Consider the following 18,633-nt stretch of genomic DNA (forward strand, 5'->3'; position numbering starts at 1 on the left):
AATGACGGCCGAGCGCAGGTCCGATCGCTTCAACCCACTCCATTCAAAACATGAGGATTGTGGGAGACAGGAAGCCTGACGTCACTGACCTTGTACAGCACATAGATGAGAAGAGCCAGAAGCAGCAAACCAGCCAGGATGGCCAAGATGATGATCCAGAGAGGAACTGAGTTTTCAACATCGGGCTTGTTCCACACCACTGGTGTCACCACCTGAGGACCAGAGCAGTTCTTCAGCATAGGGCAGAACTTTTCTACATGACTTTACTTCCCATCTGCCATAGAAACAAGTAAGATTGGGAAGAGACTGGATACCTTCTTGCGCCCACTGGGAAAATGTTTGGGCGGGATCGTGTAAGGCATCTTCCTCACGCTGTAAGAGGCCTGGCACTCCAGCACGTACTGCTTGTAAGCTCTCTGCGGGGGTAAAAATAGGAAGGCGTTCAGAGTTGCAATTCACGGCTCGTACACTAGATGGAGACAAAGACTGTTCAACTGTTACGCAGCAAAACCCCTTATGGCATCGCTCTGTTTTAACACGCTGGCTGGGTAGTTTGCGGTAGTTTGTGGCTTTAAAAAAAAAACAAAAAAACACCATACACTCATTGCAACAAAAGCCTGCAGATTAACTGACATATATATTATACATATTATGTTATTAATATTATATCTTTTTATCTATATTTACATAGAAATTCTGAGGTAATATAGTCCTACATGCTGATACAAATATGTAGGACTGAATGGAAAGACTTGGGGTAATCCAGATCATAGTGAATTAGATTTATATTGCACTTTTCTAGGCACTCCAAGTACTTTACACTGAACACATGATTCATTCACACTGGTGGTGGTGTGGTGGTGGGCTCCATGTGTAGCCACAGCTACCCTGCGGCAGACTGACGGAGGCCCGGCAGCCAATCTGCACCAACCAGCCCCTCCAACCAGCCCTAACCCATTCACTCACACTCGTACGAGGCAGTGTGGGGTAAGCGTCTTGCCCAAGGAGACAGCGACAGACTGGGATGGAGCGGGATTTGAACCGCCAACCTTTCAGTCATTGGACAACCCGCTCCACCTCCTGAGCGACAGTCGGCCACAGACCCGGTCGTCGTGAGTGCTTCGTCATTGCAAATGAGACGTGTTAGCCGGGAGATGTGAAGGAAAAACAAAGGAATCCCCTGTGAAGAGATCTCAACACAGCTTTACACAACCAACCTCAACAAAGGTCTCGGCCCAGACGCGGGAGCGCACTTTGAGGATGGCTGTGGTTCCTTTCTCCAGCAGACCCACGTTGCATTGCAGTATCCAGCAATCATCGTCATTTGAACAGGACTGGAAAGTGAGGAGGAGAAGCAAATGAGGGAATTGTAATAGTTGCGAAAATATGTTTTGTTTTTTTTTGTGATTTAGAACATATGACATGAACACCGGTAGAACAGCTGCGAAGGACAAATAACAGCCTTGTTAATGCTGCAGGTCAAATAAATATAACAAAGAGCCCAATGTTATGATCCGTATTCCGCGCCTGCTTCGAATTAAATTGAAGGAATGTCATGAGACTGTAAAAATGCAGCATGTACCACTCGCCACATTATTGCCCGACCACTAAAACCAAGCAATTTCTCTCAGGACCGTAGAAAGGAACCGGCGTTAATTGGATCTGCATAATGCAGCGCGGTGGGTTCTTTTACAACGGACAACATAGACAACGTGTGCGTTAGAGTTGCTGCTGTAGTCAGACCACCGACCAGACCGGAGGGCTTCGGTGGCTTTGTGCCGCAGCAGATCAGCTTGTTTAGTAGATCAGGTGGGGGAAGCAGAGGAAGAGGAGGAGGAGTAGGAGGAGAGGATGGAAGCCCTCTAGTCCCATTAGGCTCAGTCTTAGACGGATTTAAACAAAGTTTCCAGACAGCAGAGGAGGTTGGGGGTGGGGGGTTGCTGTATGGGTCCATTTCCTCCTGGCGGACCTCACCATGCCGCAGGGCACCTGGGCAACAAAAGTCTGCGGAAATGACAGGAACGTGGCAGAGAGCCAGAGATGCCTCGGATGCCTCAGCGCTGCAAACCGCCTCTGGTGGGATTAGGCGGTCGAGATCGAGAGCTCCGGCGAGGGCGTGATGGCCGTTCCCACAATGTCCATAAAAGCAGAGTCTGCCCTCACGAAACTGTGTCAGCACACAGTAATGAGCTCATTAAAAAAAAAAAAAAAAAAGAACAAAAAAAAAAAAGCTAAACGTAGACCAGGACACAACTTGTTCCTTTAGATTCAAATTCGAGCTGAACAGTAATGGTAGCAAAACTGAATGGACAGTTTCACACAACATAAATGTGGCAATGAGTTGATGCAGTCGTGAAGTGTCGTTAGACTGCGTTGAAATTGCATTGCATTGCATAGGAATCTGTATTGTGTATAATGTATTAAACTGCATATTTGTGACACACTACTGTACAGTGCTCTTCTATTGCGCATCACACTGAGTCACAAAGTCTTTTTCCATGAATGAGAAGCACAGACGGCAGGAACCTTCAGCTGCTTCAAGCGCTGCTATTAATTATTTTCAACTCCAATGTGCCAAATGAATGAAGTGTCTCATTCATTTGAACGTCACATGCTTGCTGTTGATTAAAAGTAATCAAAGCCAATCTCTTCCCTTTAGAGACGCCACGACGGCCCTTTCAACTTGAAACAAGGAAGAACCTCTTTGAAACCATGTGTCTGTCTCCCAAACAGAAAAAACAACCACAAAAAGGAAAAAGTGCCGACGCAGGAGAATCAGGAGCGAGCCTTCCTTCACCCCGACGTGTGATTGGTCGTGCTTGATGAACGAGCACAGCCAGGAGGAGCAACAGGCTTCGGAAACAAAGACTTCTTTGGTGGCGGCAGCAGTGATCCACAGACGGTGATGGAGACTGAGGCTACCTGCAGCTGGCTGCATCAATAGAGCCAGTGTGTGGGGGCCAGTGTGTGGGGGTCCCGGGCCCTGGACCCCGGGGCCCTCGCAGAGAGAGCGGCCCATGACGTAACCAGAGCATCGCAGCCTGCCGTCCCTCCTCCAGCCTCCCACCACCTCCACTGAGGGCTCCTTTAATGTTAATCGCCGACGTGGGACCGGCCTGCGCCCTTTGACCCTCCCCCTTTTAACGGCATCATAACCTGATTACTAAATCCCAGGAGCCTCGAGGAAGATCAGGGTCGCCGTCGCCTAAACACATCCAGACCTGCACTCTTTCATTTCACCAGACGCCTCCAAAAACGCATCGTTTAAAGAACTTTTGCTCAAATGGTCACGGCGCTAAGTGCCGACCTGACGTTACCTACGTAACCTCGTCCGCTCTCCGTTTTCCAGCTTTCAAGTCAACTATTGAATTAGCTCTTGTCGCCAAGACTCTAGCTGGCTATTTATGCAACAAAGGGCTTCTTCTTTTACCCCGTCTGCCAGTTTCCCTCCTCTTTCCCTTCCAGTTTCTTACCAGGTTGGTCAAATGTGCCAGTTCATTCTTTTGCGTGTCTCTCTTGGCCACGTGGTGCTCCTTTGTCTTCTTCGCCAGAATGGGTGGTTCTGTCGTTGTGTGCTGGAGCTTGAGGAAAAAGAGACAGAGCACGAAACACCATTAAGACGATAACGGCCACGCTAATGCTAGCTTGACCCCAGACCCTCTTCTGTCATTAATCACCAGCGCTTGCAGTACATTGATTTTTTTTTCTTTGTTCCTTTTTATTTGTGCGGAAATCACCAGGGTTGTGGGTGTGGTCGGGGGAAACACAAGCTGAGCGTTCAAAGCGGCACTCCGCACATGTCAGGCATCAAACATAAACACAAACAACCACCACCAAAGCTGCGCCGCCGTTCAAAATGAGGGAGTGCGCCGCCGAGTTGGGTGAGGCGGCCCATCGCGCTGCGAGCAGCGCGGGGACGACGCCGGGACTTCAAAGACGCGGTGGGATGAGCGCACTGGGTGGAGCCCAACGGGAGGAGTTGGGTGTGGGCCGACCGACACAACGACAGAACTATTAATGAGAGATCCTACTTGGACAAGAAGCCTTTACTGCAGATATTTTTGTAAGAAAAGACGACGGGTGGACGCAGGTGTTTTCAATGATACTTATCAAAGTCAGGCCAAAGAGAGTTGGCACGCTGCTCCAGCGTTGCATCCCTCGCTGGAAAGCACCGACCGCACTGAAAGGAGCTCGGATTTGGAACCCGAATATGTTTTATTTTACCGCCACAATAGGGGCAGATGTGTCTGTTGGCAGATGTTTCACCTTGGATCTGGCCTCACTTGGCACTGTGGAGGTTTGGAAGACTTACTTTGAGATGTAGGTGGTTCATGGCTTTCTTGGAGGTGCAGTTGACGCGGCCCTCGGTGGAGAATTCCAGAGGGTAAAGGAGTTTGTGACCCTGGATCTGGAGAGGGCAGCGCAGCTCCAGCAGGGTGTCACTGATCCGACTCGGCCCGTTGTTCACAAGCTGGATGGGGAGGGGGGTGGGGGTGTGGGGGGTAGGAGAAGAAAGGTAAATTTAGTAATTTAGTAAGAAGTACAGCTTGATCTTTTCCACACTGAAACTTTCCTAGTCGAGTCATTTCCGATAAATCACGCCAGAGCTAAAGAGAAGCAGAACAGCCTGAGTGTAAATCACAGCGGCTGGGTGTCTGTGTGTGTGTGTGCGCGTGCGTGTGTGTGTGTGCGCTGTTAGATCCCCGTAAATTAACCCTGAAAGGAAGGCAACCGGACCAGCTCTCCTTCTAAAGGGTCAGGTCTCGCCAAACCCCAGGGATTCCTCGCCAATAGGAATGAGGAGACCTTCGTCTACCAGCTCACTGCCTCCTTCCGGACCCGACCCTGCTCGCTCCGATGCCACAGCCGGTTGAATAGCCCTGAACCGGCGTTATGCCTATTAGCCACGCCCAATAACGGCAGCTCTCCTCTTATGGATCCTGGCTCTTGATGATTTAATGGCTGGGATGAAAGCGTGAAGGAGCCGTTTCATTTCAGGGGCTGGAATAAAGTTACAGCACCGGTGGATGTTGAACACACTGACCTCTTAGAGTCCCAAAAAGTGATGTCCACACTTCGACTGTCCTTGAAAATGGTTGACAAGTTTTTATTAAAATGCTTTGGCAATGATAAAAATTCTTTTATTTTTTTATTTTTTTTAAAAATCACCTCATTTGACTCAATTTTAATTTTGATTTCTTTTCATTTAAAATTATCAAATTATTGAGAAGGATCAAATTCAGACAAATCAAAAGAGAAGTTTTCTTCCCCTGCGATGTCCAGGTCGCTCACTCGACCTTCTCGTCCAGCGAAGGAAGAACCCAGTTCTGCTTAACGCAGCAGTTTTTCTACCATACCTCAAGCTTTCTCCTCCTCTGACTCATCTCTTGACCAATCCTTTCACACCTTGGAAGATTTGACCTTTTTTTTAGCGACCATCATGCAAATCATGCTGTCTTCTCTCCCACCCTGGCCTGTTGTGGCCTTTGCATCCTCGCTTCCTCTTTTGCTACACCGATTTCTCCATTATAACAGTTTAAACACTAATTTTCCACACATTAATATAAACAATTGATTCATTCCATAACGATCACATCATTTTTGATTAAATCTTCCAGCATTTGCTACGTGTTGCTTCAAGTCGTTCCGTCAATAAAGCTGAACTTTTACTCAAAACTGAACCCTGATGTATTCATGAGTCCTTTTTCCTGGCAGGTCTCCTTTGTAAGACTGATCTCAACATTACTTCTTCTTGAGACATTTCTCAGCTCACTTGACAGCACGTGCACAGCTAAGGTCATGATTACCTCATAGATGTGCTCCACTGCTGGTCCAACATCCTGCTCCACTGCATAGTTTTTGGTCGCCTTCCAGTTGACTGGCGGGAAGAAGACTTTATCTGGTCGAGACACACTTTGGAGAGAGAAAGGATACACAGAGGAGGTCAGCGCACGTGACAGCAGTCACCAGGGAGTTGAGGAATTTCCCAGGGTTCAAACCAGGGAACTGTGAACCTACCCTTGCAGAAGCACCTCGGCCTGAACAGCCACCTCCAGCTTGTAGGACACAACCTCACTGTGGGAATTGTTCTCGTTTTTACTGAGGAAGAAGAAAGAGTTCCCAGTTAGACGACGCCTGCAGCTTTCAAGAGGTTTCTGAGGCTGCGCTGAAGAGTCTTTGTTCACACCTGCGGATCTGCAGGTCAAACTGAACAGTTTTCTGCGTGTCCTTTAGCCGCGGCACCGTGAAGCGCAGACCTGCCCACAGCTGCATAGAGGGAGATTGTACGCATTAATCACCGTTAGGATAAAAATGTCAATGACAAGATTAGATTTGCTTCAACCACACCACTACCAAAGAAGATGGAGATTGTACAAAATACATAAAGTACATTTTTGTCCTTGATAAAAAAGAAAATTTTACTTTAATCCGACCAGCATAGCAGGAGAGACAAACGCAGCTGAACTCATTTTTAATTTTTCAAAAAAAGGTGGGGGAGGGGGTACAAAGACAGGCTTGTGCCATTAAAAGCATGACATCAGCTGAGGAAGTATGGCTGATTAAATTGAATCAAAAAATTCCGTTATGCCAAACTAAAGCACGGTCCATTGAAGTCTTGTGACAGCCCTTTTTTTTTTTCTCTCTTCTTTTTTTTTCTATTTGGGAATGTGATGTTCAGCCGCAGCCTGCAAAAGGTTGAGGGGCCTGTGTGGCTGCAAAGGGCCCTCGAGCAGCAGGGCAGAGTAGAGATATCCTCCAATATCAAATTATCCCATTGGCATATTAAAGTGCGGCAGTGTATTTTTACACCTGGCTCAAGTCAGATCAACAGTCGTGCACTTCGATGCGATGCCGAGGAGGAAGGAGCTCAGTGTACTGTCAAACAAATGATTCTTTAAAAACAAAACAAAAAAAAGGAAGAAGTCTGCTTTCCATGCCAGAACTACTAAAAAAAAACATGCCAACATGTGACTCAATCATTACAAAGGGGAACTCTACCCAGCCGAGCACACACCCAATGCCACTGCTCAGGCTGCAGGGAGCTCTAAAGTTGACTGTCATTTTAAACGCATCTCATCAAAGCGCCTTCACCCACGGAGAAAGTTAATTGAAAAAAATAGATCAAATGATGAAATGCTGATGCGCTCTCACGTTGGTGCCAGACTTCATGGGGTTTCCCAGGTCACAGCTGAGGAAGCGGGTCTGGTTCTCAGTGTCGTAGCTGCAGGTCAGCTGGCTCAGGCTCTGAGAACGGAGAGACGGGAGTGATTTTAGAGCGAGACACTGACTGGCTGGCGACACACAGAAGAGAGTCTCGCCGTCTCCCGTCACCTCGTTATTGCGGGCAATTCCGCTGTAGTCGGCCTCCGGGGGCAGCACCACGTACAGCTCGGCCTCGTACGCCCCTCCCTCCCCCTCGTTGCGAGCGTTGAACGTCAAGCTCAGCGAATTGTCGTCGCCGAGGACGACTTCCTTCCTGTTTCTGTGGATGCAATTAAAGAGGGAGAGAGGGGAAGATTAGTACTAGAGGGGTCAATAGTCAGCTGAACATCACCGTAATGTTTATGAAAAATAAATAGTGGAATTTCTAGCTTCGATTGTTGAAAATAGACAACTCATTTATTTGTTATTTCAGCTAATAAAGCTCACAGAGCTGCTGATAAAACTGACTGTCGTGTATATTTTATATATTTTGTTCTGTTTGCTTCTTTAGTTTTAGTTTTTTTGGTTTGCTGTGAGTTGTTGGTGTCTTCTAGCGAGTTGGCTGGTTCTTCTTGTCCAGAAAATCTCATTGCATTGCTGACAGTGTGTCGATGTGCATTTGATATGACAAATCTGTATCTGAATACGGTCAATCTTGGCTGCTGTGGCCACTGAGGAGCAGCTCTGACAGAGTTGGAAGGTATTAAAAAACGATAAAGAACAGAGCTCAGGGTTTTCCTTCGTGGACAACATTCTTTTGCTTTACTCCAAACTTATGTTGGCAAGAGTTTTGTTTGCCAGCCAAGGGGCGGTGACGCGTGGCCGACTAGGTCTACTTGAATGCAACAGCTGATTGCTGACCCAACCCCTTCTGTGATTTCCCCAGAGAAGTTTTTTTTTTTTTTACCAAAGTTATTTAGGAAACATTCAATGTCCAATGCCAAGTTAATAAAATCCATTAAACTCCTTCAAGCTCCTCTGGGTTTATATTGATATATGAAGTCAAACACAGTGAATAATAACCAAGTGTGGGCGCAGATCTTTGCTTTCCCTCATGCCATCACCTCTTTCCACAGTGAGGAACAATGATCAGCTGGGCGCTGAGAGGGCCACACAGATGCTTGTGATTAGCGTCCGCTCTCACAGCGCAGTGCGGGAGGGCAAGAGGGAAATGCTCGAAGCTGAACCCCTGATGGCCTGTGCTGCCGCGGCGCACGCAATTTACAACCAAACAAAGGTTTCAAAAATAAGTCCACAAAACCTTCATCTCTGCCTCAGAGACCTCGTTGTGTTTTTTGGCCGTGCAACAGCAGAAAGCAACAACGCGGTAATGAGAGATTCCACAAAACGCCGCCGTCAACCCCCTCCAAACAATTAATGGGTCCCATTTATTACAGAGGGCCGGCAGAAAACACACAGCCATTTATCTGACTGCATAATGTAAATGCAAAATGCATTTGGCGCGGCTTGGTTTGTGGCTGTCGCGACTCAGATGGTGCGCAGCTCTGACACACACCCACAGCAGGTGGCTGCACAGGCGACGCTCCAGTCATTTATTTTTAAATAAATATGAAGGCAAATGTAGGTTAAATATAGGAAGCTACAGTGAAATCTAAATGACAGAGTGAGTATAGGGAGGCTGTTATTTCAGCGAAAACTGCAAACAGATTTCTTGAATTAAAGCGAGGCGGCGTGCCGAGTCCTCCGACAGCTCAACAGGCCGGAGGGTTGCGGCGCTCCGGCAGCAGCGGCTCTGCTTTCCAAGCGAGACCCCTTTCATCTCTCCCCCCAAACCCCCCCCCCCCAAACCCCCCAACAGGTCGTCACAACACCTGCGGAGCCGACAGGCTGCACACCGTCGCATTCGCCGCAGCTCGGCGCCTATTAACGCAATTCGCAATCACCCCGCAAAAAGAGTGGCAAAACAAAAACAGCTGCACTTTACACCCGAGCGCTCAAACCCCAGGCTCGGTCCGTGGGACCGAGGGGTGAGAAGTTCAGCATCGGCGACCCCCACTCACAGTTTACGGCGCGATATACGATTGAGTTTTTACTGCTGAGGGCACTGCGGTGAAGGAGCGCAGTGGGAGGAGGTCACCGCAGTGCACGCCAGAGGTGATGAGAGGTGCCGTCTTAAAAAAATAAATAAATAAATAAAAAGTCCAAAGAAGCTCATGGAAGAAGCGTCCACCTGGTTTTAGTTGCAACGAAATATGGAATAGAACGGATGTGGATAAAATTATATTGTTGGAAATGATTCACACACATCGGACGGAGGAGGGGCGAGCCGGGGAACGGAATTTGGAAAAAAAAAAAGAACGGTCATGGAATGAAGAAGTAAAAGGTGGCTTTAAACTGATGGAGAAGATGAGTCAGTCGCTGTCAGATCCTGCAAACAGATGCACGAGCTGGGCACCCTGTAATTAGTGCGCACACTGTGATATACTGGGACTGCCGGGAGATGATGTACAGCGTGTGGGGTGGAGTGGGGGTGTGTACTGAGCGCTCGCACAGTCACAATCTCAGATCAACTTTGAAATGCGTGTGTGAGTTCGAATGTGCGGCAAGCAGGGATTTACACTCAATGTAAATCCTCTCATTAACACATCGCAGATGAAGGTGAAAGACACCTATTGTGATTGAGGACAAGACCTAAGAGAAGTATTGAAGCAGGAATTATTTCATGCTTATTCATCATTTTTTTCATGAGTGCAGTTAAGGTGGGCATCGTGGTGGGCAGCTGCTCCACAAGATCACTATTTTCTGTTCTCCTGTGCCAGAGCACCGCAACGATGATATTCCAACTTTAAGTTTTTATGTTTGGATGGTGTGGAGACGCACTGATCAGTGGTATGAACATACATATTCAATTTCAAAGAAAATCAGCGTCGACAGACTCACCCGTGCACTGCCAGCTTCAGGTCAGGAACACAGATGTTATCTTCTCCACAGTCCAGCAGAATCTGAGCCTACAATACAAACAACAAACAAACAAAGAGCCGTGAGGGACAGTCGGAAGGAGTTTGGTGAAAGCTTTAATCGCGATAATCAGCGGCTTTCCGACATGTTGCTCACATGCGAGGAGGATCGGGCGGAAGCGGATAAATCAAGCGTCTGTTTAAAGGGAGTCGACGCGGTGACTTCAGCGAGACGCGACATGTGGCGTGACTAATAGATCCCGCTGCCTGTCGACCACAAAAACCCAGCCGACACGCACCTGCAACCCCCCCCACAGACACACACACACACACATCATCTCCACCCCCCACCCCCAACCCCCTCCTCCATCACCATCCAGCAGGCACCGTCGCTGCAAACATCACTTTGAAAAACAACATAGCTCCGAGGGATGACGACTGACTCGGTGAGGTCATGACAGCTCCGCCCCCCACCGGGCCAGCTGTCCCACACACACACACATGCTTTCTGTTTGCGGGCAAGAAGGAAATGATGAGCGGGGACTGGAGAGGGAGACCAGGGACCAGGAGCCCTGCAGCAGCAGCAGCACAAAGCCGCCCGTTTTTCCAGCGCTCGCCCTCCGCGCTCTACATCACAGCGCTCGTGCGGCTAACCGCGCTTTTCACCACACGCGACACCACCCAGCTGGACCGCAGCTACACCATATGGCAGGCATGGGCAATGTATGGCCCGGGGACCACATGCGGCCCGTTACGCTTTTTAATCCGGCCCACCGAGCTTGAAGAAATTATGTTAATAGCATTTTTTGGTGATTTCAATAAAGAGTTAAACAGCGAGGGGCTGCAAAGACAACAACAGATTTTGTTGTAACTTTGCTGTTGTTCATTTTCAATTGACATTAAAGCAACATGATTTCAACATATCCAATGATATATTTTTTCCTATGAGGTGGGTCACCAAAACAATCCACCTGCTGCTGCTCCGGCCCCTCTGTCACCTTTCAGAACCCACTGTGGCCCCACCAGTAAAAAAGGTTTGTCTACCTCTGGTATACGGTGACTACAAGGAGGAGGAGGGCACACCTGGGGGGCAGGGGGGAGGGTTCAGAGCTCGGAGACGTGACGTTTGGAGCAGTTGACCTACAAGGCACCGAGTGCGGCTTCGAAGATCTCAGCGCCAGGGAACGACAACAAAGCAAAAAGACACACTACCGGATAAGTGGGCGACCGCCGAGCGTGCGGCGGCGGGCCAGCGGGGCGGGTGCTGAGGGTGGGTGTGTGGGGGGTGGTGTATGGGGAAGCCCTGCGGTTCTCTTAATTGCATCCCGCCGCGACTCCCTCTGACAGTGCGATGCTGCACGTGAAGATAAAGATAATAAATAGAAGTGGAGGCGGAGATTACAGAGCGACGAGGGCGGCAGCAGCAGCGGCAGCAGCAGCAGCAGCAGCAGCGGCAGCAGCAGGGCCCCGCTTGTCATTACACCGTCCAGCGGCTGTAATTATGGACACCATGGTAACCGCTGAGCTCGCTGGGCCTGATGTGCGCCCTGGGTTCCTCACACGCGCCTGTCTAGCGCAGAAAAACAACATTTGAAGGATCTCGTCCGCGTGGATAAACAACGGCCACACTGACTTCATCTGCATGTGGCACAGTGGGCAGCAGGCATCACGCAGCCAAACCAACTCCAGACATCAATCACATTTGGACTTTTTGTTCTGTATTGCACTGTACTTGAGTATACTTTTCAGGCATCTGTACTTCAACTTTCTTTTTCTGACGAATTTTTATCTTCTTTTTTTTTTTTTTTACACAAGTATCCACACTTTTACTCAAGTGCAGAGTATGAACACTTTTGCCACCTCTGGACGTCACCAGGTTGGAAAAAGCAGTGACGGCTCGGATCGTGTCCACTTCCACAGACGCACTCTCTGTACTCGCAGAAAACATCTGGAACTAGTTAGGGAGTATCAAGAGTATGAAAGTATGCCGAGCGGATAAAGCATCTCTCATTCGCACTCAACTTGAAAGAGAATAAAAACTTGGCCTCGTCAAGGAAATATAACATGGTCTGCCATATATTGCCGCAGCTTATCTGGATATCAGTCCGGCTGTACTGAGTCCGATCAAGGGCGGAGCTGAGGTATAATAGTGGCCCTTTGTTGTTTTCATGCTGCTACATTCACACAGTCAAATTCCCGATTAATGAAATATGTTGGCGGCTGACATCACTCCCAATCTCCCTTCAACGCTGATTTTTTTTTTCTTTTTTTTTTTGCGGAGGAAGGGATTTTCAGGTTTAATATTTTAGGTTCAGGCCTCTCTCAGGGCTGTGGTGAAGAAAAAAAGATCAAATCAGTTGGAACTCCAACAGCACTGATGTCCAAAAAAGGACATGAGCGGCACCGTTCAGCACTGATACAACAGAATTAAGGCCGACTCTACTGTCATGGAAAAGACCATTGACAATCAGGTGGGATTCCACTCCTCTGATTCGCCCTGTGGCCGTCGTTCAGCCCTTCATTTCTAACCCCTCAAGTATCCACCAACCAAAGTTTCTCAAGCTTTGGAACAATTCGCTTACAAGCCCAGCTCGTGTTATGTGCTGTCGAGGCCGAAAGTCAAAATCCTGGAGGAACAAAGACATTCTCTCCTCTATACATGAGGCTCACGTGTTAGAAGTGCTTTCCAGACACCTTGGACCTCTTCCCAGCAGAGAAACGCACGGAGGACCCTCCAAAGAAGAACAGACTCGGTCTTTCTCTGAGGACAGAAGCCGATGCAGGGAACGATTACACATTGCGGCGTACGCCCTTATCATCGGCTCCGAAAATGAGACTGAGAAAAACCAAGAACCACATGTTTGTTGTTCTGAAACACTGCTCCACTATATATCAGCGCTGGAAGCCCGGGGGATCGCTCCACTCCGGGGTTGGTTTGAACCGCGCGGGATGAGGAGGGTGAAGTGTGGTGCACATCAAAGCACCTTCTGTTCAATGACGTTGGTGGTCTGATAGTTGAGGATGGGCTGCAGGCCGTGGGAGTCAGCTGGTGCCTTTGGGTCCAAGGTGAAGGTCAAGGCCACATAAATGGGGGAAAGTTTATCCCTGAATTCTTTCTCATCCTGCATTAAAAACAAAAAAAAAACACATCAGCGTTTTTTTAAAGGAGTTCATTCCTACACATCATGTACCAATACTATTAAAGTTCTTCTCATTCATTTTTTTGAGTGGTTTTAATCAAAATCTGAGGACGTACCCTGAGGTAGATCTTGGTGTGGTTGCAAACCTGCTCGCCGTGGCGCACTACCATCCTCCTGTGGAGCACAGGCTGCTGGGAATCCAAGAACAAAGCCCTCTTCACAGGACTCTTCTGCTTGTGCTTGCTAATATCGAGCTGCACCTCCACCTGGAAGTCTGGAACAAGTAACGCACACAAGTGAGCATTCATGGCACAGTGAATGTTCTGGAGTGCCATCGTGGCAGGTTTGCAACAGAAAGGTCTCCCCAATGACTCTGTGCAAACACGCCAGTTCAATGAGAATCAAATGTAGCAACAGAAAGGAAGTTTCAACTTGAAAACCTGAATCACAGAGGCCATTTAGCGCAACATGCTCGCTACTTTTGTCGTTGCAAAATCAAAGGAAAAAAAGAGAAACGCCCTCCGAAACACTTTAATCAAGAGGCTCCAACATTAATGCTGGTGGCTATGTGAGGTTTTCTTACTTGTAACAAAGCACAGATGTGGAAAGTTGGCTCACCTAAAATGTCTGGTAGATGCTTCCCATCAGCAGATATGCAGAAACTCAGGTTGACGCTGTTTTGGACAGATGGGACAAGGGCATAATGAGGACGGCGTGTTCTCCTGTGGCCCACATTCAGTACAAATACACTGAGAACACGAGACATCTCACTTGGCCGTCCTTGTCCACTCACACATGTGCACACGCACGCACACACACACACACACAGACACACACTCTCTCACGGGTCACTTTTCTTATGTCAGCCCCTTACATGGTTCGCATTACACGGTGCAGGCCGTAATGCGAATAAAATGTATAATATGAAAAAAATTCTAATTGTTTGGGAGCAAGCTGGCATCTGACCACTTGCCCCAGCCAGGCTGAGAGATGAGAGCGTCTCCAGTTTCTCTGGCAGCCCCCGGAACGCACACAACGCACACACAAAGGAATAGCAGAGTCAAGAAGGGTGAAATCAGGCAAGGACTCGGGTTTCAGGGCTGACCAGTCGACGGCCGACTCTATAAGCATGCGGCTCTCTCCCATGACATCAGCCTCAGCACACACTGCTGCCGTTTTAAAGCATACTACCCCGCAAACCTCTGTGGTGTTTTTATTGAAACCGCAGGACAGAAATTGGACGAAACAAAAGAGAGATTTTTTTTTCATTTTAAATCAGGAAAAATGGAAAAGAGGTGAAAAATCAGAGTGAAACTCAAAGGAGAGAACAGCTCCTTACACAAGGAGTTCTCAGAACTTTCTGTCCGTACAGTAAAAATAAACTTATATGTGTATATACAAATGTATAAAAGCTGCTCTTTCTGTACGACTGTGAGCGTCCTGATGTTTCCCAGCTGTGTTCCACCACCAAACAATATCTCATTCAAAGGAACAGCAGGGGAAAAAAAAAACTTTAGACGACTCCACTCCCTCCCATTACGCCCTCCTTGTGCTCTGCTTTCACCCCCACAAAAAAACTCCTCATCACCAAGCAACGTAGTGTAATCAAGACACATGTGTATACAAGAGTTCCCTTTATGCATGTGGCTATGTAAAAAAAAAAAAAAAAAGGGAGGGGGGTGGGGTGCACGTGACTGCAGTGTCAACCCTGTCGGGCCATGACCAGCCCGTCGTCTGTTTCCTCTCCCCCGTTTCTGGAAGTGGGAACATTTGGAGGAGGCCAAAATCTGCTAACAATGCTGCTATTCAGCATGTTGTTCCGCCGCTCTCAGAGGAAACGCTGCAATACGGAGACATTAAAAAAAAAAAACAGGTCATTAAAAAAAAAAGCAGCCGCCCAGTGCGAACGAACGCCACGGCTGCAGACGGTAAAGGATGTTCCTTATCAGGCAGGGGAAGAATGTTTATGGCCACAACGAGCCCCATCCTCGTGCAGATGGCCCGCAAAGCAGCACTGACAAAGCAAAACTCAAGTCACGAGGCCGACACATTACCGGAAGCTGGAACTTTGCAGGGACAAAGTGAACACTCACCAGGACACAGGAATACTGCTGTTTCCACTGGTGAGCATGCAGTTCTTCTCCTCGGGGTTGATCATGGTGGGGGACACTGACATGGAGGCGGTGGTGTTGACAATGGGGCGGGATCTGTGGGTGAGTGAAAGCAAGTAAGTTTTGACTCCAAATACAGCATTAGCCAATGTTGAAACCACACCTAAATGTGATCAATGTCTTCTATACTCCAGAACCATCAGAAACAACTTACCTGTACAGAATTGCCTTATTAACGCCAAAGGCACCAACGATGAGATCTGATGAGGTCAAGGAACACAGTTAGAAAACGCCCAGATGGAGGCCAGAAGTTACCAACGGTGACGGCAGCGTCAGTCTCACTCACCTGGGTACCCGTTCATGTCCAGGTCTTTGGCACCTCTGAGGGCAAATCCAAAGCTGGCAGGGATTGACCCAGCAGCCCACTGGCCAGAGATCACCTGAGACGGCTTCTCCCGGAGCCCGTTGGAGTGTCCATTGTAGATGTAGACCAGTCCCTGCTGGTCCTCTCCCCCGAACGGACAGCTGATGGCCACATCTGTGAGACAGTCAAGCAAAACAATTAAAAATAATGGAATTTTGGACCACGTGTTGACCTATATTTTTGTCATGAGTCAAAGATTTTGCAAAAGAAACGTTCAGCAAACTAACCTAAACTCAGAAGCAGTGTTGGGGGAGCAGATTACAACAACAGGTAACGGACAACAAAGTAACAGATTACTGTCGTTTCAGGCCCACTGGGAGCAGTTTAGGGGTTCAGACTCTCACCCAAGGACACTCTGATATGTGGACAGTCGGAGGCACAATTCAAAACACCAACTTTTGCATCATTGGCAATTAACTGAACCGTCTTACCGTTGAAGCCATCCTGGTCCAGATCTCCCAGTGGTGCAATGGTGCTCCCGTATCTACCATACACCTGGTTTCCAGTCAGGTGGGATGGAAGGAGCTCCAGGTCTAGTGGGCCGCGTTGCAGGTAAACGTAGACCCGGCCCATTTCTTCCAGACGGTTGTCGGAGCCGCGGACCATGAACATAGGAGCTCCAACCAACAGATCGGTCATCCTGCAGCCAGAAACGGTCATTTAAACTGAGACACCTGAGTGTTTGCAAACGGCCGTTTACAGAAATTCTATTTATTTTCTGCCAGGCGAGAACGAGCGAATAGAATAAGAAGCGAAAGAAGGGACGGTGGGCCAAACAGACTCCTACTCACCCATCGCTATTGATATCTGTTGTTGCCACAGCATAGCCAAAGTATGATCCCATCTGTATACAAAAGTACATGCAATAAATGAATCACATTAGCAGATGGGGATATCAACTGCTGTAATTGTATTGTGAAAAATTGTGGACTGCTTTACGCTGCGCAGAGAAAACGCTGACATCGGAGAGAAATGAAGGCTCAAAGTGTTTTACATGTTTGGCAGTGCAGTGCTGTTTCTCTTCTAGGTCAGTAGTTTTTAAAAATATCATGTATAAACATTGTCAATAAAAAAATGTAGCCATTGTAGAAGCACTCTGGACTGCCAAAATGAAGGCAATCCTCATTTGAGCCTGTATTTATTCAGCTGAGTCAATCATTTGTTCGGGCTAACGGAGGGGCTTTTTTTTCCCCCAGAACCATTTACACAAATTTCCACAACACTCTCCCTTTTAACGACGGGGCTTTACAGCAAAGTCGACAAATGAGGGGGTTCTTGTCTGGAGCCCAGCGAGGGAAACGGGGAGGGAGCGGTGCGTGACCGAGCGGTTAGTGCGGCTCTGATTGGAGCTGCTTGACTCACCTGCTCACCGGTGTAGTTTATCATGCTCTTTAGATCTGTGCCATTCAGAATGGACACCTGCAACACAGCGGCCACATGTTGTTTTATGTGGGTTTTCACGTAAGCACAGTCTTTGGTATGTGGTTAAACACAGAAAAACAATCCCCAGTGGGGCAGCGCTGATAAGGCTGTTTTAATGTATTTCACTCTGGTGAATTAGTCCCAACTGGAGCTCAAGCAGCCGCTTATTTAAAAAGATGAAAGCAATGATTGAGCCTCCTTACCAAACCATAAAGCATGAATCGCTTTGGAATACCAGCAACAAAATCTAGGAAGAACACAGAGAGACGAAGCAAAATATTAGGAGGAAAACTCCATCAGTTGCATACAAACCAACATTATTCAACAGCTGATGTGATATTATCCACAAGGCTGCAGTTTCATGGACTCACCTTCCACCTGATCTCCTGTGAACTCCCCAACAGCGACAGAGTAGCCTGTGAGTCAAAGCAAAGACATGAAAAACCAATAACACGAAAGACGTAAAAAAAGTAATACTGCGCGATGTTGTGCATTGTTAACGATAAGACAGTGACTCTCTTGCCTTGGTAGCTGTCGTCATGTTTAGGTGGGCCCTGTTTGGTTTGGATCTGGTTCTGCACCGACTGCATGAAGTACCCTGGGTAGTACGCTTTGATAATGTCCTCCTTCGCTGCAGAGATCACCTGGCCTAAGAAACAAACAAGAACTCGGTGAGCTTCATGGATTCCAATACATTTTCACATTTTTTCTGTTACAAGCGTGGCTTTCCTACCTTGCCAGTAGAAGCTGCCGGGCCCCCCCAATACCACTTTGCCATCCTGAGAGAGAAAACTTTTGTAGTTAAGAGCATGAAAACAAAACAAAAAAAAACCCGCAGACGATGGCATCAAAAGTAGCGAGGTGGTTACCGTGGTGAAGTCGGCACTGAATCCTCCCTGGCAATAACCCTGCCCTCCAGCATCACTGATCTCTGAAACACACCAGCAGAGAGTGTGAAGGAGTTCAGAACAAAACAATGAGGCTCAGAAATCACTGCATCACAAACACAATTTAAACAATCAGACAGAAATATTCCAGGAATTTTCTTGTAGGTCACCTGCAAGTATGTAATGTTTCATTCGTGTCTCATTGTGCCTTAGCTCAGCTGTTTTTCATTTTCAATGCTTCTCCAATGCTTTTTAATGCTCTTATCCACTGTAAAGCACTTTGAGAACATTTATTTGATGTGAAGCACTCTATACATAAAATCTATTTTTTAAATTATTATTATTATTTTGTAGGACGATCAGGAACAAACACTCGGCGGTTACCTGTGCGACACGGGGCGAACTCCACAAACTTGGTGAAGTTATGGGCTGACAGGTAGCAGGTTCCCGTGGCATCGGAGTGGACAGTATCTTTCTCAGTCCGCCAGGAGTAGAGCGGGGCGCAGGCCTGGTGGGGATTGGGGTAAA

At 47.9% G+C, this 18,633-nt stretch overlaps 1 protein-coding gene across 1 annotated transcript in view; it reads right to left on the bottom strand.

Annotated features, from left to right (window-relative positions):
* itga5 (integrin, alpha 5 (fibronectin receptor, alpha polypeptide)) overlaps positions 1-18,633 on the bottom strand; it is a 34,812-nt gene that overhangs the window by 2,398 nt on the left and 13,781 nt on the right. The window contains exons 4-29 of the mRNA XM_076042222.1: positions 18,490-18,613; positions 18,088-18,149; positions 17,952-17,997; positions 17,742-17,867; positions 17,590-17,634; positions 17,422-17,465; positions 17,159-17,215; positions 16,588-16,640; positions 16,228-16,436; positions 15,719-15,910; positions 15,587-15,632; positions 15,355-15,468; positions 13,880-13,935; positions 13,378-13,535; positions 13,106-13,243; positions 10,105-10,172; positions 7,333-7,483; positions 7,153-7,245; positions 6,188-6,267; positions 6,019-6,099; positions 5,808-5,913; positions 4,313-4,471; positions 3,474-3,581; positions 1,218-1,334; positions 315-416; positions 90-212 (exon numbers count right to left, since the gene is read on the bottom strand). Coding sequence (XP_075898337.1) covers positions 90-212; positions 315-416; positions 1,218-1,334; positions 3,474-3,581; positions 4,313-4,471; positions 5,808-5,913; positions 6,019-6,099; positions 6,188-6,267; positions 7,153-7,245; positions 7,333-7,483; positions 10,105-10,172; positions 13,106-13,243; positions 13,378-13,535; positions 13,880-13,935; positions 15,355-15,468; positions 15,587-15,632; positions 15,719-15,910; positions 16,228-16,436; positions 16,588-16,640; positions 17,159-17,215; positions 17,422-17,465; positions 17,590-17,634; positions 17,742-17,867; positions 17,952-17,997; positions 18,088-18,149; positions 18,490-18,613 — 2,658 coding nt within the window. The remainder of the gene's footprint in view (positions 1-89; positions 213-314; positions 417-1,217; positions 1,335-3,473; positions 3,582-4,312; positions 4,472-5,807; positions 5,914-6,018; positions 6,100-6,187; positions 6,268-7,152; positions 7,246-7,332; positions 7,484-10,104; positions 10,173-13,105; positions 13,244-13,377; positions 13,536-13,879; positions 13,936-15,354; positions 15,469-15,586; positions 15,633-15,718; positions 15,911-16,227; positions 16,437-16,587; positions 16,641-17,158; positions 17,216-17,421; positions 17,466-17,589; positions 17,635-17,741; positions 17,868-17,951; positions 17,998-18,087; positions 18,150-18,489; positions 18,614-18,633) is intronic.

This window comes from Nelusetta ayraudi, unplaced genomic scaffold, assembly GCF_046127955.1.
Source record: "Nelusetta ayraudi isolate G7.1 ecotype Tasmania unplaced genomic scaffold, CSIRO-AGI_Nayr_v1 ptg000070l, whole genome shotgun sequence".
Classification (NCBI taxonomy): Eukaryota; Metazoa; Chordata; class Actinopteri; order Tetraodontiformes; family Monacanthidae; genus Nelusetta; species Nelusetta ayraudi.